The 20388-nt window shown below is 39.7% G+C and overlaps 1 protein-coding gene across 1 annotated transcript; it reads left to right on the top strand.

Annotated features, from left to right (window-relative positions):
- Window positions 1-807: 807 nt before the first annotated feature.
- On the top strand, window positions 808-19496 carry FAM177B (family with sequence similarity 177 member B). The gene is made up of 5 exons (XM_020885921.2): window positions 808-887; window positions 13168-13348; window positions 13627-13693; window positions 18868-18965; window positions 19314-19496. Exons 2-5 carry the CDS (start codon window positions 13178-13180, stop codon window positions 19494-19496), a joined length of 519 nt encoding a protein of 172 aa, XP_020741580.2. The 5' UTR covers window positions 808-887; window positions 13168-13177.
- The last annotated feature ends 892 nt before the right edge of the window (window positions 19497-20388 follow it).

Below are 20388 nucleotides of genomic sequence, written 5' to 3'. Positions count from 1 at the left end.
CATACCCCAATAGCACAGGTATATCAGTAATGTCACTTACCCGTGGTGTTTGAGTGCATATACAAGGTCTAGTACTGAAAATAAAAATAAATGGAAAAGTCCTGCCAGGTGATGTTCTGTCAGCATTTCTCAAGGAGGAGCAGTGGTTTGTTCATACTGTTTGTTTTTTCATATTTCCTCAGAATATGCCTGCCTGCCTGGGTGAGTCATTGATTGGAGAGGGCCAGTGTCCTCAGGTGAAATGACACAGAGAAGCTGGGAGTGAATACTGCCCTCTGCCCCCTGAAGTGGGGCTTCAACTATCTTGTCCTTTCAAGGCTTGCTCTCCTGACCCCCTCAGGGAAAGAAGGGAAGGGAGCTGGGGTCACCGCAGGCCCCTGTGAACAGGGCTGATGCACTGTTGGTAGTTAACCCAATGCCAGTTCTCTGCTGCATTAGCCAGATTCATTTGAAAACTTTTTTTTTGTTTTGGATTAATGAAACTGAAAGAACTCTAGGAAATTTAGGGTATTATACCTTCCCAAAGTTAAATGTCAAGATGTAGAAGTATCGTGCTATTTTGTTGCTACAGCTGAGCATGCTGTGTTTCAGTGAAGGAGTTAATTGAAACATAATGAGTGTGTAAGTGTAATGAAAAATAAGGTAGCCATTTCAACATCAGGAAATAATTATAAAGCTGCTCTCATTTTTCCAATCTCATGTAGAAGCTTCCCCCACCCATTAAAGTGAACTGACTGTATGACTCATGTATTAAGCAAATACTGAGCTCCACCTATGTCAGGTACTGTAGGGAGCAGGAGATAAAGCGGGAGCACACAGGTAAAACCCCTTCCACCCTGGCTGGAAGGTTGGGCGGAGAAGGAAGGGGAGAGGGAGACAGAAAGGAGGTAAGTGAAGTACAGATTGTGTTAAATGTTGATCGGTGATGAGACAAAACAGAATGAGGTAAGCTGTGGAGTGGGGGTGGTGAAGGAAGTGGGCAGGTGCTCTGGAATTCAGATAGGAACTCTGTCAGCTGACCTTTGAGTCAAAGATCTGAAGGAAGGGAGGGAACAAAGCCTCTGAGAAGAGGGACTGGTCCAGAGAACAGCTTGCACAAGGTCCCCGTGGTGGTCAGGGAATGGCAGTAAGAGGGCAACAGCTGGAATGAAGCAGGTCAGTGGAGAGAAAGGAGAGCAAAATGGGACCAGAAAAGGACTGGGGCCAAATCCACGTCTCTGAGGCCTTTGTGAGGGCTGTGGCTTTTACTCTTGGTGAGCCAGGAACCCACTGGAGAGTTACAAGTTGAGAAGTGACACAGTGTGATTTTGTATTTAACACTCGGTTCTTGAGTATACAGAGTAGGAAGCCAATTAGGAGGCGCTGCCAGTAATCCAGGTGAGAGACGGTGGCTTAGACTGGGGTTGATGGTGTTAGGACCCTGGCAATAGTCCAGAGAATTTCCTGATGGATTTAAGGTGAGGTGTGATTATAGGAGAAGAATCAGAATGCCTCCAATGTTTTAGGTCTGAGGATCTGGAAGAATAGAGTTGCCATTTGCTGAAATGGGAAGAATGCCAGAGGAGTAGATGGGAGTGTGTGAGTGGGGGCTGGGAGGAGGGGGGTGGTTTCAGGAAGGAGAAGGGTGCACTGAAAGTATGAGCAGATTTAAACAAGAGGATGGAGGCGTCTGTTAGACCTCCAAGAAGAGATGGCAAGTAGACAGTGGGATCTATGCATCTGAGATTCAGGGAGATAAAAATGTTGGATATAAATGTGTGTGTAGATAGTATTTAAAGCCATAGGGCCAAATGAGGAGTAGATAAAAATCAGGATGAGTCTAGTGGCTGAGTCCTGGGGTACTCCAATATTGAAAGATCAGGAATCCCAAAGGGTGTGTTAATTACATGATACTCTTGGGAGCAATCCTTGATAAGCTAGATTTTGTTTGTTTTTTTTTTTAAGAAAAAACTAGAGGTTATCATAAGAATTAAAGTATATTGTAGGAAATATTTGACCCTCCAAAATATCACTTCCCAGGTGGAGCAGTGGTAAAGAATCTGCCTGCCAATGAAGATACACAGATTCTACCCCTGGGTCAGAAAGATACCCTGGAGAAGGAAATGATAACCCACTCCAGGATTCTCGCCTGGGAAATCCCGTGGACAGAGGAGCCTGGTGGGCTAAGTACAGTCCATGAGGTTGCAAAGAATTGGACACAACTTAGCGACTAAACAGCAATATCACTTACAAAACATCTCAGTCTAGGTACTTGGTGTGAAGTTGGTGGTGCTTCCAAGATTTTGGTAAATAATCCACACTTCAGTATTGAGCACCCTCTACACGACAGACACAGTAGTTACAAAGATGAATTTTGCATGGCATATACTGAAGTGTCCATTAGGTGGCAGAAAACTTCACTAAATAGACTATAAACTAGACCTCTCTCCCTCCCTCATTCTCTCTCACCAATACCATGGCCTTTGAACACTCTGATTTCAAAGATGAATATGACTATTTCATGCATAACAGTATTTTGAAAAACAGAAACTACAATTTTCTTCAGAAAGCCAACAGGTATCATTTGTCACGTCCAACTCTTTGCAACCCCACGGACTGCAGCGTGCCAGGATCCCCTGTCCTTCACTATCTCCCAGAGTTCACTCACATTCTTGTTCATTGAGTCGGTGATGCCAGCCAACCATCTCATCCTCTGTTGTCCCCTTCTCCTCCTGCCCTCCATCTTTCCCAGCGTGAGTTGGCTCTTCACATCAGGTGGCCAAAGTATTGCAGCTTCAGCTTCACCATCTGTCCTTTCAGGGTTGATTTCCTTTAGCATTGACTGATCTGATCTCGCTGTCCAAAGGACTCTCAAGAGTCTTCTCCAGCACCACAGTTCTAAACATCAATTCTTTGGTGCTCAGCCTTCTTTATGGTCCAAGTCTCACATCCGTACATGACTACTGGAAAAACCATAGCTGTGACTACATGGACCTTTGTCAGCAAAGTGATGTCTCTGCTCTTTAATATGCTGTCTAGGTTTGTCATAGCTTTCCTTCCAAGGAACAATTACCTTTTAATTTCCTGGCTGCAGTCACTCTCCACAGTGATTTTGGAGCCCAAGAAAGTAAAATCTGTCACTACTTCTACTTTTTGGCCTTCTATTTGCAATGAAGTGATGGGACCAGATGCCATGATATCATTTGCTTGTAATATAACAAGGGTGAGCCAGGTAAATGAAGGATGAATGACTTCGTTTGGTTTGGAAATAGATCCGAGTTGGGAGATGATTTGGAAAGGGGGTAAATTGACTATAAGACGGCTGGGCCTTCCTTATTCTTAAACTTTTGATGTTTAAGCTTTTCCACTTGGGGCAAGGCAAGAAGGCCTGAAAAAGCAAAAAGCAAAAAAAAAAAGAAAAACTCTTGAAGAAAACAAACAAGATGTCTTTGCTTGCTGTTGGTTCTTTCTGCAGTGCACCACATAACTAAATCACAAGTCTGTTCAATTTAGAAGTCACATTTCTTCCTGCTCTCCTTAGGGAGCTGGTCCCCAGGCTGGCTTGCCCATTGTGATCACCAGGGAAGCCTCGAAAATAACTGAGGCCATGTCCCCCTCCTAGAGATTGTGGGTTTCCTGTGTGTCCCGGCCTTGAAATTTTAAAAAAGGACTCCCAGGTAATCCTAACATGCAGACAAGTTTGAGAGCCACAGGGTTTATTTAACATCAAATGTGTAAATACATCTGACCTTCCCACAACTTAAATATGTTCCGCCCTGTAAGACGCACACAAGAGAACCTTTCCACGTCAGCACAGTCAAGGCTTTCAAAACCAAACATAACCAGTTAGAGCAATGAAAGAAAAAACAGAGGAATAACATTGGTGAGTTGTTTTTTCAAAGTGTTTTAAATTTCTTCTGATCTTATAGAACACTTTATTTCTCATAGCACTGACAATATTTAGTTTTGCAGTAGTATTAGGCTCAGCATATTTAAACACTAAGTTACAATGTTTTGTTTGTTTGTTTTGTTTTTTTGCTGGTCTTTGGCATCAGAAACTAAGTGGTAACAACTCTTCCTAGTCCTTAGCAAGACTCTTTTGTGATACACTGACACTCAGTCAGTCAGGAAACACCCTGTGCATCCTTGATACTCCTCAGGGGACCCTGGGCTGAGAGGGTTTCACGTCACCTTGGTTTAGATAACAAATTTAACCCTTGACAGGTTTTTGGTAACTGTCAGAGGCATAAATTCAGCATCGTACCAATTTGGTGACTGATTCATACATGCATAAACATATATATGTGTGTGTATTCAATATTATTTTCTCGCCATAAAATATTTAAAGAATTCAATCTGCTGTTTTTCATTTTGATAGGTGGCTGATAATTGGGTTACTCATATGTATTATGACTACTGACTTATTTGGAATTATTTCTAACATTTTATTGGAAATTATTTCTAGTATTTTAATTTTTCATGCTTTTCCTTTGTTCTCTTTCTTCCCTCTTTATTGCCTTCTGTTGGATGTTTATTTCCTTTAATTTTTTCCTACCGGCTTTGAGCTATATATTCTAATTGCATTATTTTTCTAGTTGCCTTTAAATTGTCAACATGCACACTAATCCTCTCCTATTTCAAAACAATACTTAAAGAGGTCAGCCCCTCATATTTTTTTTATTATTGTCTAATACTTAATACTTCTTTGTTTTTATACTATGCCAAACCAAATTAGAGTTTTTAAGAGTCACTGTTAAGATTTGCCACTTTGTTTACTCACTTATTTACATTGGTTTCTCGCATCTCTTGCTTCTGCACTTTCCTTCTAACTGACGTATAATCTTAAATTATTCATTCAGTGAAGATGCAGGAATGGTTAATTTTTATAGATCATAAAATGTCCTTATTTCATTCTCAATAATTGTTTAACTGGCATGGGTGGACCTAGATTATCATATAAATAAAGTAAATCAGACAGAGAAAGGCAAATATCATATGATATCACTTATATGAGGAATCTAAAAATAATGATACAAATGAACTTATTTAAAAAACAGAAATAAGCTCACAGACATAGAAAGCAAATATATGGCTACCAAAGGGGAAAGTGGGGAGGGGGAGGAGTAAATTAGGAGTTTGAAATGAACATATACACTTTATTATATATAAAATAAACATGAAGACCTATTGTATAGCACAGGGAACTATATTCAATATCTTGTAATAACCTGTAGTGGAAAAGAGTCTGAAACAATATATGTACATAAAACTGAATCACTTTGCTGTACACCTGAGACTAATTAAGTTGGTGCAAAAGTAATTGTGGCTTCAGACCACGAATTTTAAATCATTATAACTAGGCTCAAACATATCTTTATTAATCAAAATAGGAACCATTACAATCAACACATTTTTGCCAACAATAAATAAGTTTGTTTATTCCTGTAGTGTAAAAATCCATGCTTCAGGATTCTACAAACACTCATTTTCTGCATCCTGCTGGTTGTGGAAGCATTTTCGCTTCAAAAAGTTGCCAAGATGCTTGAACAAGTGTTAGTCAGTTGGCAAAAGGTCAGTTGAATGTGGTGGATGAAGCAAAACTTTATAGCCCAATTTGTTCAACTTTTGAAGTGTTGGTTCTGCAACGTGCAGTCGGGCATTGCCTTGGAGAAGAATTGGGCCCTTCCTATTGACCAATGCAGACTGCAGATGTTGCAGTTTTCAGTGCATCTCATTGATTTGCTGAGCATGTTTCTCAGATGAAATGGTATCACTGAAATTCAGAGAGCTGTAGAGAATCAGTCTGGCAGCAGACTGCCAGTGACCATGACATTTTTTTGGTGCAAATTTGGCTATGGAAGTGCTTTGGAGGTTCTTCTTGGTTCAACCACTGAGCTGGTTGTCACCAGTTGTCATATAAAATCCACTTTTCGTCGCACGTTCACAATCTGATCAAGAAATGGTTCATTGTTGTTGCCTAGAATAAGAGAAGATGACACTTCAAAACAATGATTTTTTTGACTTGTGGTCAGCTCATGAGGAACCCACTTATTGAGCTTTTCCACCTTTTCAATTTGCTTCAAATGCTGAACAACCATAAAGTGGCTGACATTGAGTTCTTCAGCAGCTTAAGAGGATCAACTTTGATGATGGCTCTCAATTGGTTATTATCAACTTCCAATGACTGGTCAATGAACTCCTCATCTTCAAGGCTCTCATCTCCTTTGCAAAACTTCTTGAACCACCCCTGCACTGTAATTCATTAGCAGTTCCTTGGCCAAATGCATTGCTGATATTGTGAGTTGTCTCTGCTGCTTTATGACCCATTTTGAACTCAAAAAAGGAAATCGCTCGAATTTGCTTTTTGTCTAACCATTTCCATAGTCGAAAATACATATAAAATAAGCAGCAAGTAATAAATCATTGGGAAAAAAAAAAAGCAAAACAAAGGGAGAAATGCACATTCAGTTCAGTCACTCAGTCGTGTCCAACTCTTTGTGACCCCATGGACTGCAGCACGCCAGGCTTCCCTGTCCATCACCAACTCCCGGAGCTTACTCAAACTCATGTCCATGGAGTAGGTGATGTCATCCAACCATCTCATTCTCTGTCAACCCCTTCTCCTCCTGCCTTCAATCTTTCCCAGCATCAGGGTCTTTTCAAATGAGTCAGTTCTTCACATCAGGTGGCCAAAGTATTGGAGTTTCAGCTTCAGCATCAGTCCTTCCAATAAACATTCAGGACTTATTTCCTTTAGGGTTGACTGGTTGGATCTCCTTGCAGTCCAAGAGACTCTCAAGAGTGTTCTCCAACACCACAGTTCAAAAACATCAATTCTTCGGCGCTCAGCTTTCTTTATAGTCCAACTCTCACATCCATACATGACTACTGGAAAAACCGTAGCTTTGACTATACAGACTTTTGCTGGCAAAGTAATGTCTCTGTTCTTTATAATGCTGTCTAGGTTTGTCATAGATTTTCTTCCAAGGAGCAAGCGTCTTTTAATTTCATGGCTACAGTCACCAACTGCAGTGATTCCGGAGCCCCATAAAATAAAATCTGTTACTGTTTTGATTATTTCCCCATATATTTGCCATGAAATGATGGGACTGGATGCACGATCTTAGTTTTCTGAATGTTGAGTTTTAAGCCAACTTTTTCACTCTCCTCTATAACATAGCCACATTTATTTAAGAATGTATTCCACTATCAAAGGCAAGTGTCAACAATGCAAAACCACAATTCCTTTGCCCCAACCTAATAAAAATAACAATTGTTTAACTGGATATTGAATTATTTTCTAAAAATATTTTCAATTTTTTATTCAAGTATAATTGGTTATAATATTTTTTTGGTTTCTGGTGTACAGCAAAATGTACACCATAAAATATGTGTATGTATATTCAGTTCAGTTCAGTCACTCAGTCATGTCCGGCTCTTCGCAACCCCATGAATCGCAGCCTCCCTGTCCATCACCAACTCCCAGAGTTTACTCAAACTCATGTCCATTGAGTCGGATATGCCATCCAACTATCTCATCCTTTGTCATCCCCTTCTCATCCTGCCTTCGATCTTTCCCCAAATCAGGGTCTTTTCAAATGAGTCAGCTCTTCACATCAGGTGGCCAAAGTATTGGCGTTTCAGCTTCAGTATCAGTCCTTCCAATGAACACCCAGGACTGATCTCCTTTAGGATGGATTGGTTGGATCTCCTTGCAGTTCAAGGGACTCTCAAGAGTCTTCTCCAACACCACATTGCAAAAGCATCAATTCTCCGATGCTCGGCTTTCTTTATAGTCCAACTCTCACATCCATACATGACTACTGGAAAAACCATAGCCTTGACTAGACAGACCTTTGCTGACAAAGTAATGTCTCTGCTTTTTAATATGCTGTCTAGGTTGGTCATAACTTTCCTTCCAAGGAGTAAGTGTCTTTTAATTTCATGGCTGCAATCACCATCTGTAGTGATTTTGGAGCCCAAAAAAGTAAAGTCAGCCACTGTTTCCACTGTTTCCCCATCTATTTGTTGAGAAGTGATGGAACCGGATGCCACAATCTTAGTTTTCTGAATATTAAGCTTTAAGCCAACTTTTTCACTCTCCTCTTTCACTTTCATCAAGAGGCTCTTTAGTTCTTCTTCACTTTCTGCCATAAGGTGGTGTCATCTGCATATCTGAGGTTATTGATATTTCTCCCGGCAATCTGGATTCCAGCTTGTGCTTCATCCAGCCCAGCGTTTCTCATGATGTACTCTGCATATAATTTAAATAAGCAGGGTGACAATATACAGCCTTGATGTACTCCTTTTCCTATTTGGAACCAGTCTGTTGTTCCATGTCCAGTTCTAACTGTTGCTTCCTGACCTGCATACAGGTTTCTCAAGAGGCAGGTCAGGTGGTCTGGTATTCCCATCTCTTTCAGAATTTTCCACAGTTTATTGTTATCCACACAGCCAAAAGCTTTGGCATAGGCAATAAAGCAGAAATAGATGTTTTTCTGGAACTCTCTTGCTTTTTCAATGATCCAGCAAATGTTGGCAATTTGATCTCTGCTTCCTCTGCCTTTTCTAAAACCAGCTTGAACATCTGGAATTTCATGGTTCGCATATTGCTGAAGCCTGGCTTGGAGAATTTTGAGCATTACTTTACTAGCATGTGAGATGAGTGCAACTGTGTGGTAGTCTGAGCATTCTTTGGCGTTGCCCTTCTTTGGGAATGGAATGAAAACTGACCTTTTCCAGTCCTGTGGCCACTGCTGAGTTTTCCATATTTGCTGACATACTGAGTGCAGCACTTTCACAGCATCATCTTTTTACATAATTTTTCAGATTCTTCTCCCTTACAGATTATTACAAAATATTGAATATAGTTCCTTGTGCTATACAGTCAGACCTTGCTCTTTATGGATATTGAGTTCTTTACAGCAATAATCAATTGTTTCTGAGTTCAACTGATGCTGATTTTTAAGTTAGCCTATAGACTAATCTGCCCATCTATTATAAAATTTACAATTTTCATAATTTCTATTATTTATTTATTTTAAAATTTTTATTTATTATTTTTGGCTACACAGCATCTCATTGCTGCATGAGAGCTTTCTCTAGTTGCAGTGCTTGGGCTTCTCATTTCAGGTGACTTCTTTTTAGTTCCAGAGCACAGGCTCTAGAGGGTGGGCTCAGTAGTTGTAGCTCAAAGGCTTAGCTGCCGCATGGCATGTGGAGGCGTCCCAGAGCAGGGAGCAAATCCTTGTCTCCTACATTGGTGGCAGCCAGGTTCTTAACCACTGGACCATGAGAGAATTCCAAGATTTTCCATAATTTCTATGATCAGGTTTGATTTTCTTTTATCCCTCTTAGTATTCTCATGCTACTAATATTTGAAGATTTGTGTCTTTCTTCAAATATGGAAAATTCGTAGCCATTACTTCTTCAAACATCACATCCCACATTATTTCTATTCACTTCTTTTGGAACTTCCATTAAATGTATACTGAAACTTTCTCATCTATGCTTTAGCTCAAAACTTTGCTTTCATCTTAACAGAATATATACATATTTTAATATATATTTCATGGTAGTGAAGTTGCTCAGTCATGTCCGACTCTTTGCAACACCATGGACTGTAGCCTACCAGGCTCCTCTGTCCATGGGATTTTCCAGGCAGGAGTACTGGAGTAGGTTGCCATTTCCTTCTCCAGGTGATCTTCCCGACCCAGAGATCAAACCCGTGTCTCCCTCATTGTAGGCAGACTTGTTTACCGTCTGAGCCACCAGGGAAGTCCATATTTCATGGTAACAGAATATATATATATATGTATATGTGTATGTATACATATACATATATGTATATGTGTATATATATATATATATATATATATATATATATATATATCTTTAAGCTGTTTTATAAGGGATTTCCTCCAATTTCTTTACTATGTTCAGTCTACATCCAACCTATCCTATGGTCCTGTATATTTCATTTCTGGAATTTCTGTTTGGTTCTTTTTTCAAATCAAACTGCTCCTTCTGGACTTTAGAATGTTTTGCTTCCTTTACCTTTTGGAATATATTAAACACACTCATTTCTAAAGATTTTTTTAATGTGGACCATTTTTTTTTTTAAAGTCCTCATTGAATTTGTTCAATACTGCTTCTGTTTTATGTTTTGATTTTTTGGCCCTGAGGCATGGGCAATCTTAGAGCCCCAACCAGAAATCAAACTCATACCACTCGCATTGGAAGGTGAAGTCTTAATCACTGAATCTCCATCATTTTTAAAGCTTTTTAAAAGATTTTAAAACTCGTCCTTCATTTTTAAGGTTTCATGTTTATCATTCCTCATTCTTGGATGAGGGCTCTCCTAAGTTTTTTCCATTTCACTTGCTGAACCCTCCTCCTGATGGTTGGTTTGGTCATATGGTTTGTAAGTATTTGCAGTGAGTGCATCCTTAGGGCATTTTTTGCAGTGGAGGTCCAGTGTTCCTAGTCTGGTTGAACTCTCCTTCCAGCGTTATTTGCATTTGCATCTGAGAGTTCTGTGAACTGCGATGACTTCAGGTCACTCAACTTCATTTCAGGTCCAGATGAGACTATGAACTTGGGCCACAAGCCAGTATGTGGTCCTGGCCTGGGGCTCACATGGCCCATAGTGTTTTTCAGGTGACTTATTTCTACCCATGTTGCCTTGGGAGATAAATTATTTTGCCACTTTTATAGACCAGCAAATAGTTTTTCTCCTCCATATTTTATAATAAGATGGTACTTTATTATCTTAGTTTTATGCAGGTTGCTTCATTTCATCCCCTTACACTCATGGGATTTGTGATTTAAGACTCTGTCCTCTCTACACCAGTATTAAAGCCCTAGCCTCAAGGCCTATATCTAATTCTGAAATCCCAGGAACCATCTCAGCTTCAGCTCATCATATGATTTTGAGTTTCCTCTCTTTTCCTGACACCTAACCTGGATTTCTTTTTTTCTTCCTTTTCTCCTCCTTTCCTCCTCCTTCCTTCCTACCTCCCTTAATCCTTCCCTTTCTCTCTCTCTGACTCTCTATCTTTATATATTACTTCCTTAAGGGCAGCCTGATTTAATGTTTTGTTTGTTTAATTTTATCCAGCATTTCTGTATGTTTCGAACAGGAAGGAAAATTCTTCCACATCAGGTCAGCCTCCCAGGTTTGCTGATATAATCTTAAAATATATGAAAGATTAAGAAAATAGTGTTAGGTGTTTTGCTCTCAAAAAAAGATAAGAAAAGTAGTGTACTTACTATATTAGAGCAGTGCCTGATATATACACACCATTAAGTGATAAGTACTTCACAACAGCTAGACTTTATTAAATGCTTTCTATTTGCTAAGAACTGTACCAACTCCTGTATGTGTCTTTCCTCGTTTACTCCTTAATTTTACAAGGTCAGTCAGTAATAAGTTCACACACATTTTCAAGCTATATTATTCTTTATAGATGAAGAAACTGAGACATCAGAATATTAAGTAATAACATTTTGAACCTAGGAACTCTGGCTCCAAGCTTGTTAGTTGTGTTAAGATTTAACTTAAATATAATAAAATTCACATTAAGTCTAGATTTTGATTCATTTTAACAAATACATGCAGTCAAGTAACCACCACTACAATCATGCTATCGATGAGAACAGTTCCCTCACCCGCATAAGTTCCCTTGGCCCCTTTGTAGTCAATCTTCTCCTCCATCCTCTCAGTCCTAGCAAACACTGATCTGTATTCTACTAATAAAATTTCAAATAAACAGAATCATACAGTATCTGGCATCTTTTACTTTGCATAATGCTCTTGAGATTGCTTCAGAGTATTACAAATATTTGTTGTCCAATAACATTTAATCACTGAGCAGTATTGCATTGCAGAGATATACCACATTTTGTTCATCTTTTTACCAGTTGATGGACATTTGGATTGTTTTCAGTTTGGGGCTCTTATAAATAAAGTTGCTAAGAATGTTCACATATACATCTTTAGACTGACATATGTTTTTGTTTCTCTTGGGTAAATATCTAGACATGGAATTACAAGATTATGTGGTAAGTATATGTTTTTTAGAAACTGCTAGATGGTTTTCTGGGCTTCCTTGATGGCTCAGCAGGTAAAGAAGCCACTTTCAATGCAGGAGACACAGGAGATTGGGTTCAGTCCCTGGGTTGGAAAGATCCCATGGCGGAGGAAAATGGCAAACCCACTCCAGTATTCTTCCCTGGAGAATCCCATGGACAGAGGAGCCTGGCGGGCTACAATCCATGGGGTCTCAGAGTTAGACACACCTGACACAAACTGTTCCCAAAGTGGCCATACCATTTGCAGTCCCGCCAGCAAGCAATGCATGAAGCTTCTAGTTGCTTCATTTACTCCTCATCCTTGGCATTGTGAGTCTTTAATTTTTGCCTTCCAGTGACTATGTTATGATATGACATATGGTTTCCACTTGTATTTCTCTAATGACTAATGACATTGAGCACTTCGCCTAAATTTATTTGCCATCTATAAATCTTCAGTAAAGTGTCTATTCAGATTCTTTGCCCCTATTTAAATCGAGTTGTTTATATTTTATAAATTGCAGTGGTTTTTAAAAATATGTTCTGAAAATAAGTCCTTTATCAGATATATACTTGGCAAATATTTTCAGCTGTTGTGTGTCAAGACTGTACTCTTAACCACTACTTGTATTGCTCCTCAATATCTATTAAAATGACTGAGGAATTTCCACAGGGTGATGGACACCTCCTACTAGTAGCTGTGGATTTTGCAATTAATAAGGGGTAAAGGAACCCTGCTGACATATTTGTTTGAAGAAATGTGAAGTTCACATTTTCACTGCTAATTAAATCTTTTGGTACAGAGATTTTGTACCAAGCTAAACAATACCCCATTGGATTTGAAAAATTGATGAGATCATGGTTGTGATTACCTGTGAATTCTTTGTCTTCACAATCCATCAAAAATAACTAAATAATCAGCAAGGGCTTCCCTGGTGGTTAAGACTCTGCCCTTGCACTACAGAGGGTGAGGGTTTGATCCCTGGTTGGGGAACTAAGATACTACCCACTGCACAAAATGGCCAAAAATGGAAAAGAAAGTGACTAGACATGTCTCTGCTATATAACACTCTACTGGACAACTTATTCTAAAGTGTCCTGATTTTCACTTACTAGTTGTTTCCTTATGGAGAAAGACAAGTTCCAGCAGTTAGAACTAGAGAAGAGTGGACCTTCCAAAAGGACAACTCCCAGAAGAATTATTCATTTTGCTGATGGAGACATCATGGAAGAATATAGCACAGAGGAGGAGGAAGAAGAAGCTAAAGAACAGAGAACACATTCAACACTTGATCCTGTAAGTTTAGATTATCATTATTAGTGAGCATGGGCGTTGAGTGAATGAGAGATAAAACCAACAAGTTTTGTCAAAAATAGTTTTAAGTTAACTCCTTGTTCTCTTTGGTTTGCTTTCTGGAGCTGTGTACAATCAACTTATAATTTTGATCATCTTAGTTTTCTCATCTATGAGAGAAAATGGAACCTATTACAAAGCATTTTGAAGTCTTTACTCTGCAGTCATCACTTCTGTTATTAATTACTCTAACCTGGTTTCCCTTTCTTGTTCTTTTTCAGTCTAAACTTGCCTGGGGGCCCTACCTATGGTTTTGTGCAGGGCAAATAGCAAGAACCTCATTTTCTAGTAAGTACTGCTAAGGTGTGTGTTTTTTTTTTTTATGTCATAAATATAGGCTTATAGACCCTCAGAGTTAGATAAGACTTGAAGTGATTTAATCCACTCCACGGCATTCTGAAGATCTATTCACTTCCAGATCTACACTGGAACATTCCTGAAGGCATAGAACCTCACATCTTCAGGGAGACCTTGCCATCTTTCCCCAACTCTTGTCAGTAAACTCTCTCTTCCTTTAAATCTTCTTTTAGAGTTTTTCCCCTTGATTCTAGTTGTCTCTTTTAAAGGCCAGACAAAACCAATCTAGATTCCTCTTTCATAGGACAGAATTTCAAACATTTGAAGACAATAGTCCTCACTGAGTGGACTCTTCACATAAATAAACTTCCAAGTTCTTTCTTGATTTTAACTATTGTTATCTGACACAGTTTCCAGTTCCCTTGTCATAATCATTCTTTTATAAGCAAGAATTTTATTGACCCTTCTCAAGGAGATAATGAATGGCCTAAGTGGCTATTTATAAGAGAAAATGAAAGTGATGTCACTCAGTTGTTTCCGACTCTTTGCGACCCCATGGACTGTACCCTGCCAAGCTCCTCCGTCCATGGGATTCTCCAAGCAAGAATACTGGAGTGGGTTTCCATTTCCTTCTCCAGGGGATCTTCCCGACCCAGGAAATGAACCCAGGTCTCCGGCACTGCAGGCAGACTCTTTACCTTCTGAGCCACTAGGGCTCCTGTATTTATTTATTTATAAGAGATGAATAGTAAATCTTGTTTTGTTTGGCTTTCACCAATTAAAAAAAACGTAATTGGCAACATCTAATTACTCACTTCCTTCTAATTCATATCTACTTATGTATATGATGGGCTTCCCTGGTGGCTCAGTGGGTAAAGAATCTGCCTGCAATGTGAGGTGGGCTCGATCCCTGGGTCAGGAAGATCCCCTGGAGGAGGAAATAGCAACCCACTCCAGTGTTCTCGCCTGAAATATCCCATGGACAGAGGAGCTTGAAAGGGTACAGTCCACAGGGTTGCAAAGAGTTGGACACAACTGAGCAACTAAGCAAACGTGTATATGATGGGGGAAAACAACTTTAAAAATCTGAGAAAATAGAAAACATAGCTCTTAGGAATTGATTTCCAGTCATTCATTAAATACACATTTACTGAATACTCATATGCTCAGCACTGCACAGGACCTTGGGACTCAAAGACAAATGGCAGTCTTTGCTTTCAAGGACCTTAATATTTGATGAATAGTACTGGCCAGTAAACATGCTTATAATGATACTTTGTGGTTACAATTTCCAGGGTAGGAGGAGTTTAGGGACTATAGACTAAAGTACTCAGGAATGGTGACTTCTGGAGGAGACACCTTAAGAGAGTTCTGAAAGTATGTCTGGCCAATGCCAGTTTGGGGACCATGAAAGTGACCATGGTGGGTCTTTAAATTACATTAAGGGTGATTTAGTCAGATGGTATGAGCCCTAAGTACTTTTAGGTCAAGGTAGAGGGTCAGTAATTTGGAAATTACTTTAGAGATCCAGGTGAATACTGACCTTGGGTGTGCCTGCTAAGTTGCTTCAGTCAGGGTCTGACCCTTTGCAACCCTATGGACCGTGGCCCACTAGGCTCCTTTGTTCATGGGATTCTCCAGGCGAGAGTACTGGAGTGGATTATTGAACCCAGGGACTGAACCTGCTTCTCTTACATCTCTTACATTGACAGGAGGGTTCTTTACCACTAGTGCCACCTGGGAAACCCCCAATACTGCCCTTACCTTGGCCAAAACACATTGGCAGAAGAAATGCTTCTTCTAGAGACTTCTATGTTTTAGTTAGGGCAAGACTGTTTGAAGATGTAAAATGTTCTTGAGGGATGGAAACTTAAAAGATTAGATCAGGTTAAAAAAAGCAAAACTCCTTCTTTGCCTATCTGGATTCCTTTTACTTCTTTTTCTGCCCTGATTGCTGTGGCCAACACTTCCAAAACTATGTTGAATAGTAGTGGTGAGAGTGGGCACCCTTGTCTTGTTCCTGATTTCAGGGGAAATGCTTTCAATTTTTCACCATTGAGGGTGATGCTTGCTATGGGTTTGTCATATATAGCTTTTATTATGTTGAGGTATGTTCCTTCTATTCCTGCTTTCTGGAGAGTTTTAATCATAAATGGATGTTGAATTTTGTCAAAGGCTTTTTCTGCATCTATTGAGATAATCATATGGTTTTTATCTTTCAATTTGTTAATGTGGTGTATTACATTGATTGATTTGCGGATATTAAAGAATCCTTGCATTCCTGGGATAAAGCCCACTTGGTCATGGTGTATGATTTTTTTAATATGTTGTTGGATTCTGTTTGCTAGAATTTTGTTAAGGATTTTTGCGTCTATGTTCATCAGTGATATTGGCCTGTAGTTCTCTTTTTTTGTGGCATCTTTTTCTGGTTTTGGAATTAGGGTGATGGTGGCCTCATAGAATGAGTTTGGAAGTTTACCTTCTTCTGCAATTTTCTGGAAGAGTTTGAGTAAGATAGGTGTTAGCTCTTCTCTAAATTTTTGGTAGAATTCAGCTGTGAAGCCATCTGGTCCTGGGCTTTTGTTTGCTGGAAGATTTCTGATTACAGTTTCGATTTCCTTGCTTGTGATGGGTTTGTTAAGATCTTCTATTTCTTCCTGGTTCAGTTTTGGAAAGTTATACTTCTCTAAGAACTTGTCCATTTCTTCCAAGTTGTCCATTTTATTGGCATAGAGCTGCTGGTAGTAGTCTCTTATGATCCTTTGTATTTCAGTGTTGTCTGTTGTGATCTCTCCATTTTCGTTTCTAATTTTGTTAATTTGGTTCTTCTCCCTTTGTTTCTTAATCAAAAAATGGGCCAAAGAACTAAACAGACATTTCTCCAAGGAAGACATACGGATGGCTAAAAAACACATGAAAAGATGCTCAACATCACTCATTATCAGAGAAATGCAAATCAAAACCACAATGAGGTACCATTACACACCAGTCAGGATGGCTGCTATCCAAAAGTCTACAAGCAATAAATGCTGGAGAGGGTGTGGAGAAAAGGGAACCCTCTTACACTGTTGGTGGGAATGCAAACTAGTACAGCCGCTATGGAAAACAGTGTGGAGATTTCTTAAAAAACTGGAAATAGAACTGCCATATGACCCAGCAATACCACTTCTAGGCATATACACCAAGGAAACCAGATCTGAAAGAGACACGTGCACCCCAATGTTCATCGCAGCACTGTTTATAATTGCCAGGACATGGAAGCAACCTAGATGCCCATCAGCAGATGAATGGATGAGGAAGCTGTGGTACATATACACCATGGAATATTACTCAGCCGTTAAAAAGAATTCATTTGAATCAGTTCTAATGAGATGGGTGAATCTGGAGCCCATTATACAGAGCGAAGTAAGCCAGAAAGATAAAGACCATTACAGTATACTAACACATATATATGGAATTTAGAAAGATGGTAACGATAACCCTATATGCAAAAAAAGAAAAAGAGACTCAGATGTATAGAACAGACTTGTGGACTCTATGGGAGATCCCAGGGGTGGGATGTTTCAAGAGAACAGCATCAAAACATGTATATCTAGGGTGAAACAGATCACCAGCCCAGGTTGGATGCATGAGACAAGTGCTCAGGCCTGGTGCACTGGGAAGACCCAGAGGGATGCGGTGGAGAGGGAGGTGGGAGGGGGGACCGGGATGGGGAATACATGTAAATCCATGGCTAATTCAATGTATGACAAAAACCACTGCAATGCTGTAAAGTAATTAGCCTCCAACTAATAAAAATAAATGGAAAAAACAAATTAAAAAAAAAAAAAGTTCTGAAAAAAAAAAAAAAGCAAAACTCAGCACAGTAATATGAGAGTGTGAAGGAGAATGGGGACTACAGTGATTTCCACGTTGGGCTTTGATTTCAGATGACAGAGATAGGACACACGGGGAATCTATCCATCTCTGGGCTCCAAATAGAACTGTAATCTTAAAGAGCTTCTGCCTGGGGTTTCCAGACTATAGTGGAGGCATAAATATGCCAACAGTCAGTATCCTGATCTCTACACAGAGACTTTGGTGAGAACTAGAACCCAGATGACACTGGTAATTAATGTATCCAATTTAAAATTCTAGTAGGTCATAAACAGGAAAACGTCCTGAGATGCTAATATTTTAGAAACTTCTCTTATGCACATGTACTGGGCACTGTGGCAAACAAAAAGATTAAAGAGTTAGAGTATTTCTGAAAGGATAAAGCACGTTTAAAAAAAAAACAGAGAACATCATTTTGATGTACTGTGTGAGCAGTATCTTTAGAAGTGGAATAAATCGTGGGAATCACAAAGTCCTCTAATAGGAAGAGGCGTATCAGAAGTCCTACATGTTTTGATGTTGCTCATTTCTAAAGTCTTCATTGAATTTGTTACATTATTGCTTCTGTTCTATGTTTTGGGGTTTTGGCCACAAGACCTGTGGGATCTTAGCTCCCCCCCTGGGAATCAAACCTGCACCCCCTGAATCAGAAAGAGAAGTCTTAACCACTGGACCACCAGGGAAGTCTTAGTTCTGTACTTTTAAGGGAAAACAGCTCTAGGAGAGACCTTTTGGAAACCACTCATGATTCATGCTAACCCTTAACTCCTGACTCTAACAATCCCTGAGACTGCAAGCACCCTGTTATTGAAGTGAAGGCAGATAAAGCCTAAAATTGCTGCTTAGGGAGTTTTGTGGGTTTTTTTTTTTTTTTTTTTTTTGATGCATGGAGGAATTTCTGACATGGGTCTTGATAATACTGGATTTAACTTTTGGTATAATTTGCAATGTACTCACAGCTGATGATCAGATGACATACATGCAGATGGACAACATCTATTCTGATTGCCTAGGACCTGTACTTGTTATTAGGTATGTTGAAGATCTCTTGGTATATTCACCTGAAAAGGATAGTTTAGATATCATCCTATGTGAAGATACAAGATTTAACAAATTCTCTTTGAGTCCTAAAATTTGAGAGAGTCTACAGCAATTAAAATATCTTGTCAGCCTTGAAGGTAAGTATAATAGTAGACAATATGTGGGCAAGTTGAAACTCTTGGCATCTCCACAGACTTTAAGCTTTCATTCTTAACTCAGATTACCAAAGTGCTTCTTCTTTCTTCTAGCCTGTGAATTCCTTGGTGAAAGATTTGCTGTCTTCTTTGGTCTTCATCAGCCCAAGTACCAATATATGTTAAATGAGTACTGTAGAACAAGAAGTAAGGTATGTGACATCCTGATGGGGACAGCAAGAGCCCTGAGATGGAATATTGGGTGTTTCTGATCTGCGCCCATAGAGAGGAGCATTTCCCACTTGGTATTTCATGTACTGCAGTTTCACTGAGCTCCCATGGTCAGACTGACTTATTTTTCTAAGGTGCCTCACCCCATGAAGTTTATTAATATTTGCCTTTGGTGTGAAGTTAGAACATCACGAAATAGATTGTAGAAGGTGGTGTGAAACCTGAATTTGCTTAAAGGAGAAGCTTCTTAGAAGGGTGTCTCTAAAAGATATAGAGGTCAGAGGTATTGGGTTTACAGGTAAACATTTCCTTATTTCTCTTTATATTAGCAAAGTGACAAGGGAAGTGAAGAGAATGGATCAAAGGCCCAACCAGCCAATGTTCCTAATGAGAAATGTCACCTGGAGGCCAGGGGCCATGAGTATGGAACAAGACTACAAGATGTTGCGGAGGGCATTTCTCAGTGGAGTGCCTCATCCAAGGAGGGCCTGATGGCAGATTCCAGCTCCTGATGGGCAGCGGGGTGGGGGTGGGGGGGTGGGCTACAGTTCCCCTTGATTTCTGTTCCCTGGTCATTGATTACCATGGCAACAGCACCACAGGTGGTGCTTCTGAGCCAGATCTGATCTTAATCTCTTTGTGATTTATTCTCCATTAGCCAGGAATTGCAAGCCATCATGAGAACAATTGTGGTTTCTTTCTCAATATACATTTTTATTTATAAGCCCTGAAACCCAACTCCACTCCAGTGATGCAAGTCCTGTCCATCAGTTGTGGGCTGTTAGTATTGATATTTGCATAGTAGTGTAAGTGACTGATGGAGGAGGGCATGGCAACCCACTCCAGTATCCTTGCCTGGAGAATCCCATGGACAGAGGAGTCTGGTGGGCTACAGTCCATAGGGTTGCAAAGAGTTGGACACGACTGAAGTGACTAAGGACAGCACAGCACAGCACATAAATGCCTTAGGGAATTTGGGCATGGGAGTTTCAGGCTAAAACTCTTTGTCAGGTGGCTAGGGTGTAGAAAAGAATCCTCTGTTCCTAAAAAGAAACCTTGGGCATCATAAAGTCTAAATAAAACTTTCTTTTGGGGTTTGACACAAGGGATGTCCTTCCCTACAGCTGTGCTGGTTTACTTGAGGCTTGTTTTCCCCAATAAGCAAACATTGCTAATAACTCTGTTACAAGATAGCAGTCTTTGAGAGTTGGGTGCATTTTTCTCCAAACACATAAAAAATAAATGGCAATCTAAATTCTACAGAAAGTATTTGGGAAAAGTGAATGACTCTCTCATTAACTTGTCAATAAATTTTCGATAACTGTAAAGATCAGACATGGGACTCATAACTGCATAACACAAGGTGTGCTGGCCAAAGGTAGCTATGTTATACAAAACTACAGG

This window comes from Odocoileus virginianus, chromosome 11 (assembly GCF_023699985.2).
Source record: "Odocoileus virginianus isolate 20LAN1187 ecotype Illinois chromosome 11, Ovbor_1.2, whole genome shotgun sequence".
Lineage (NCBI taxonomy): Eukaryota > Metazoa > Chordata > Mammalia > Artiodactyla > Cervidae > Odocoileus > Odocoileus virginianus.
Note: the sequence above shows the minus strand (reverse complement) of the source record. Positions and strands in the feature narration are given on the sequence as shown.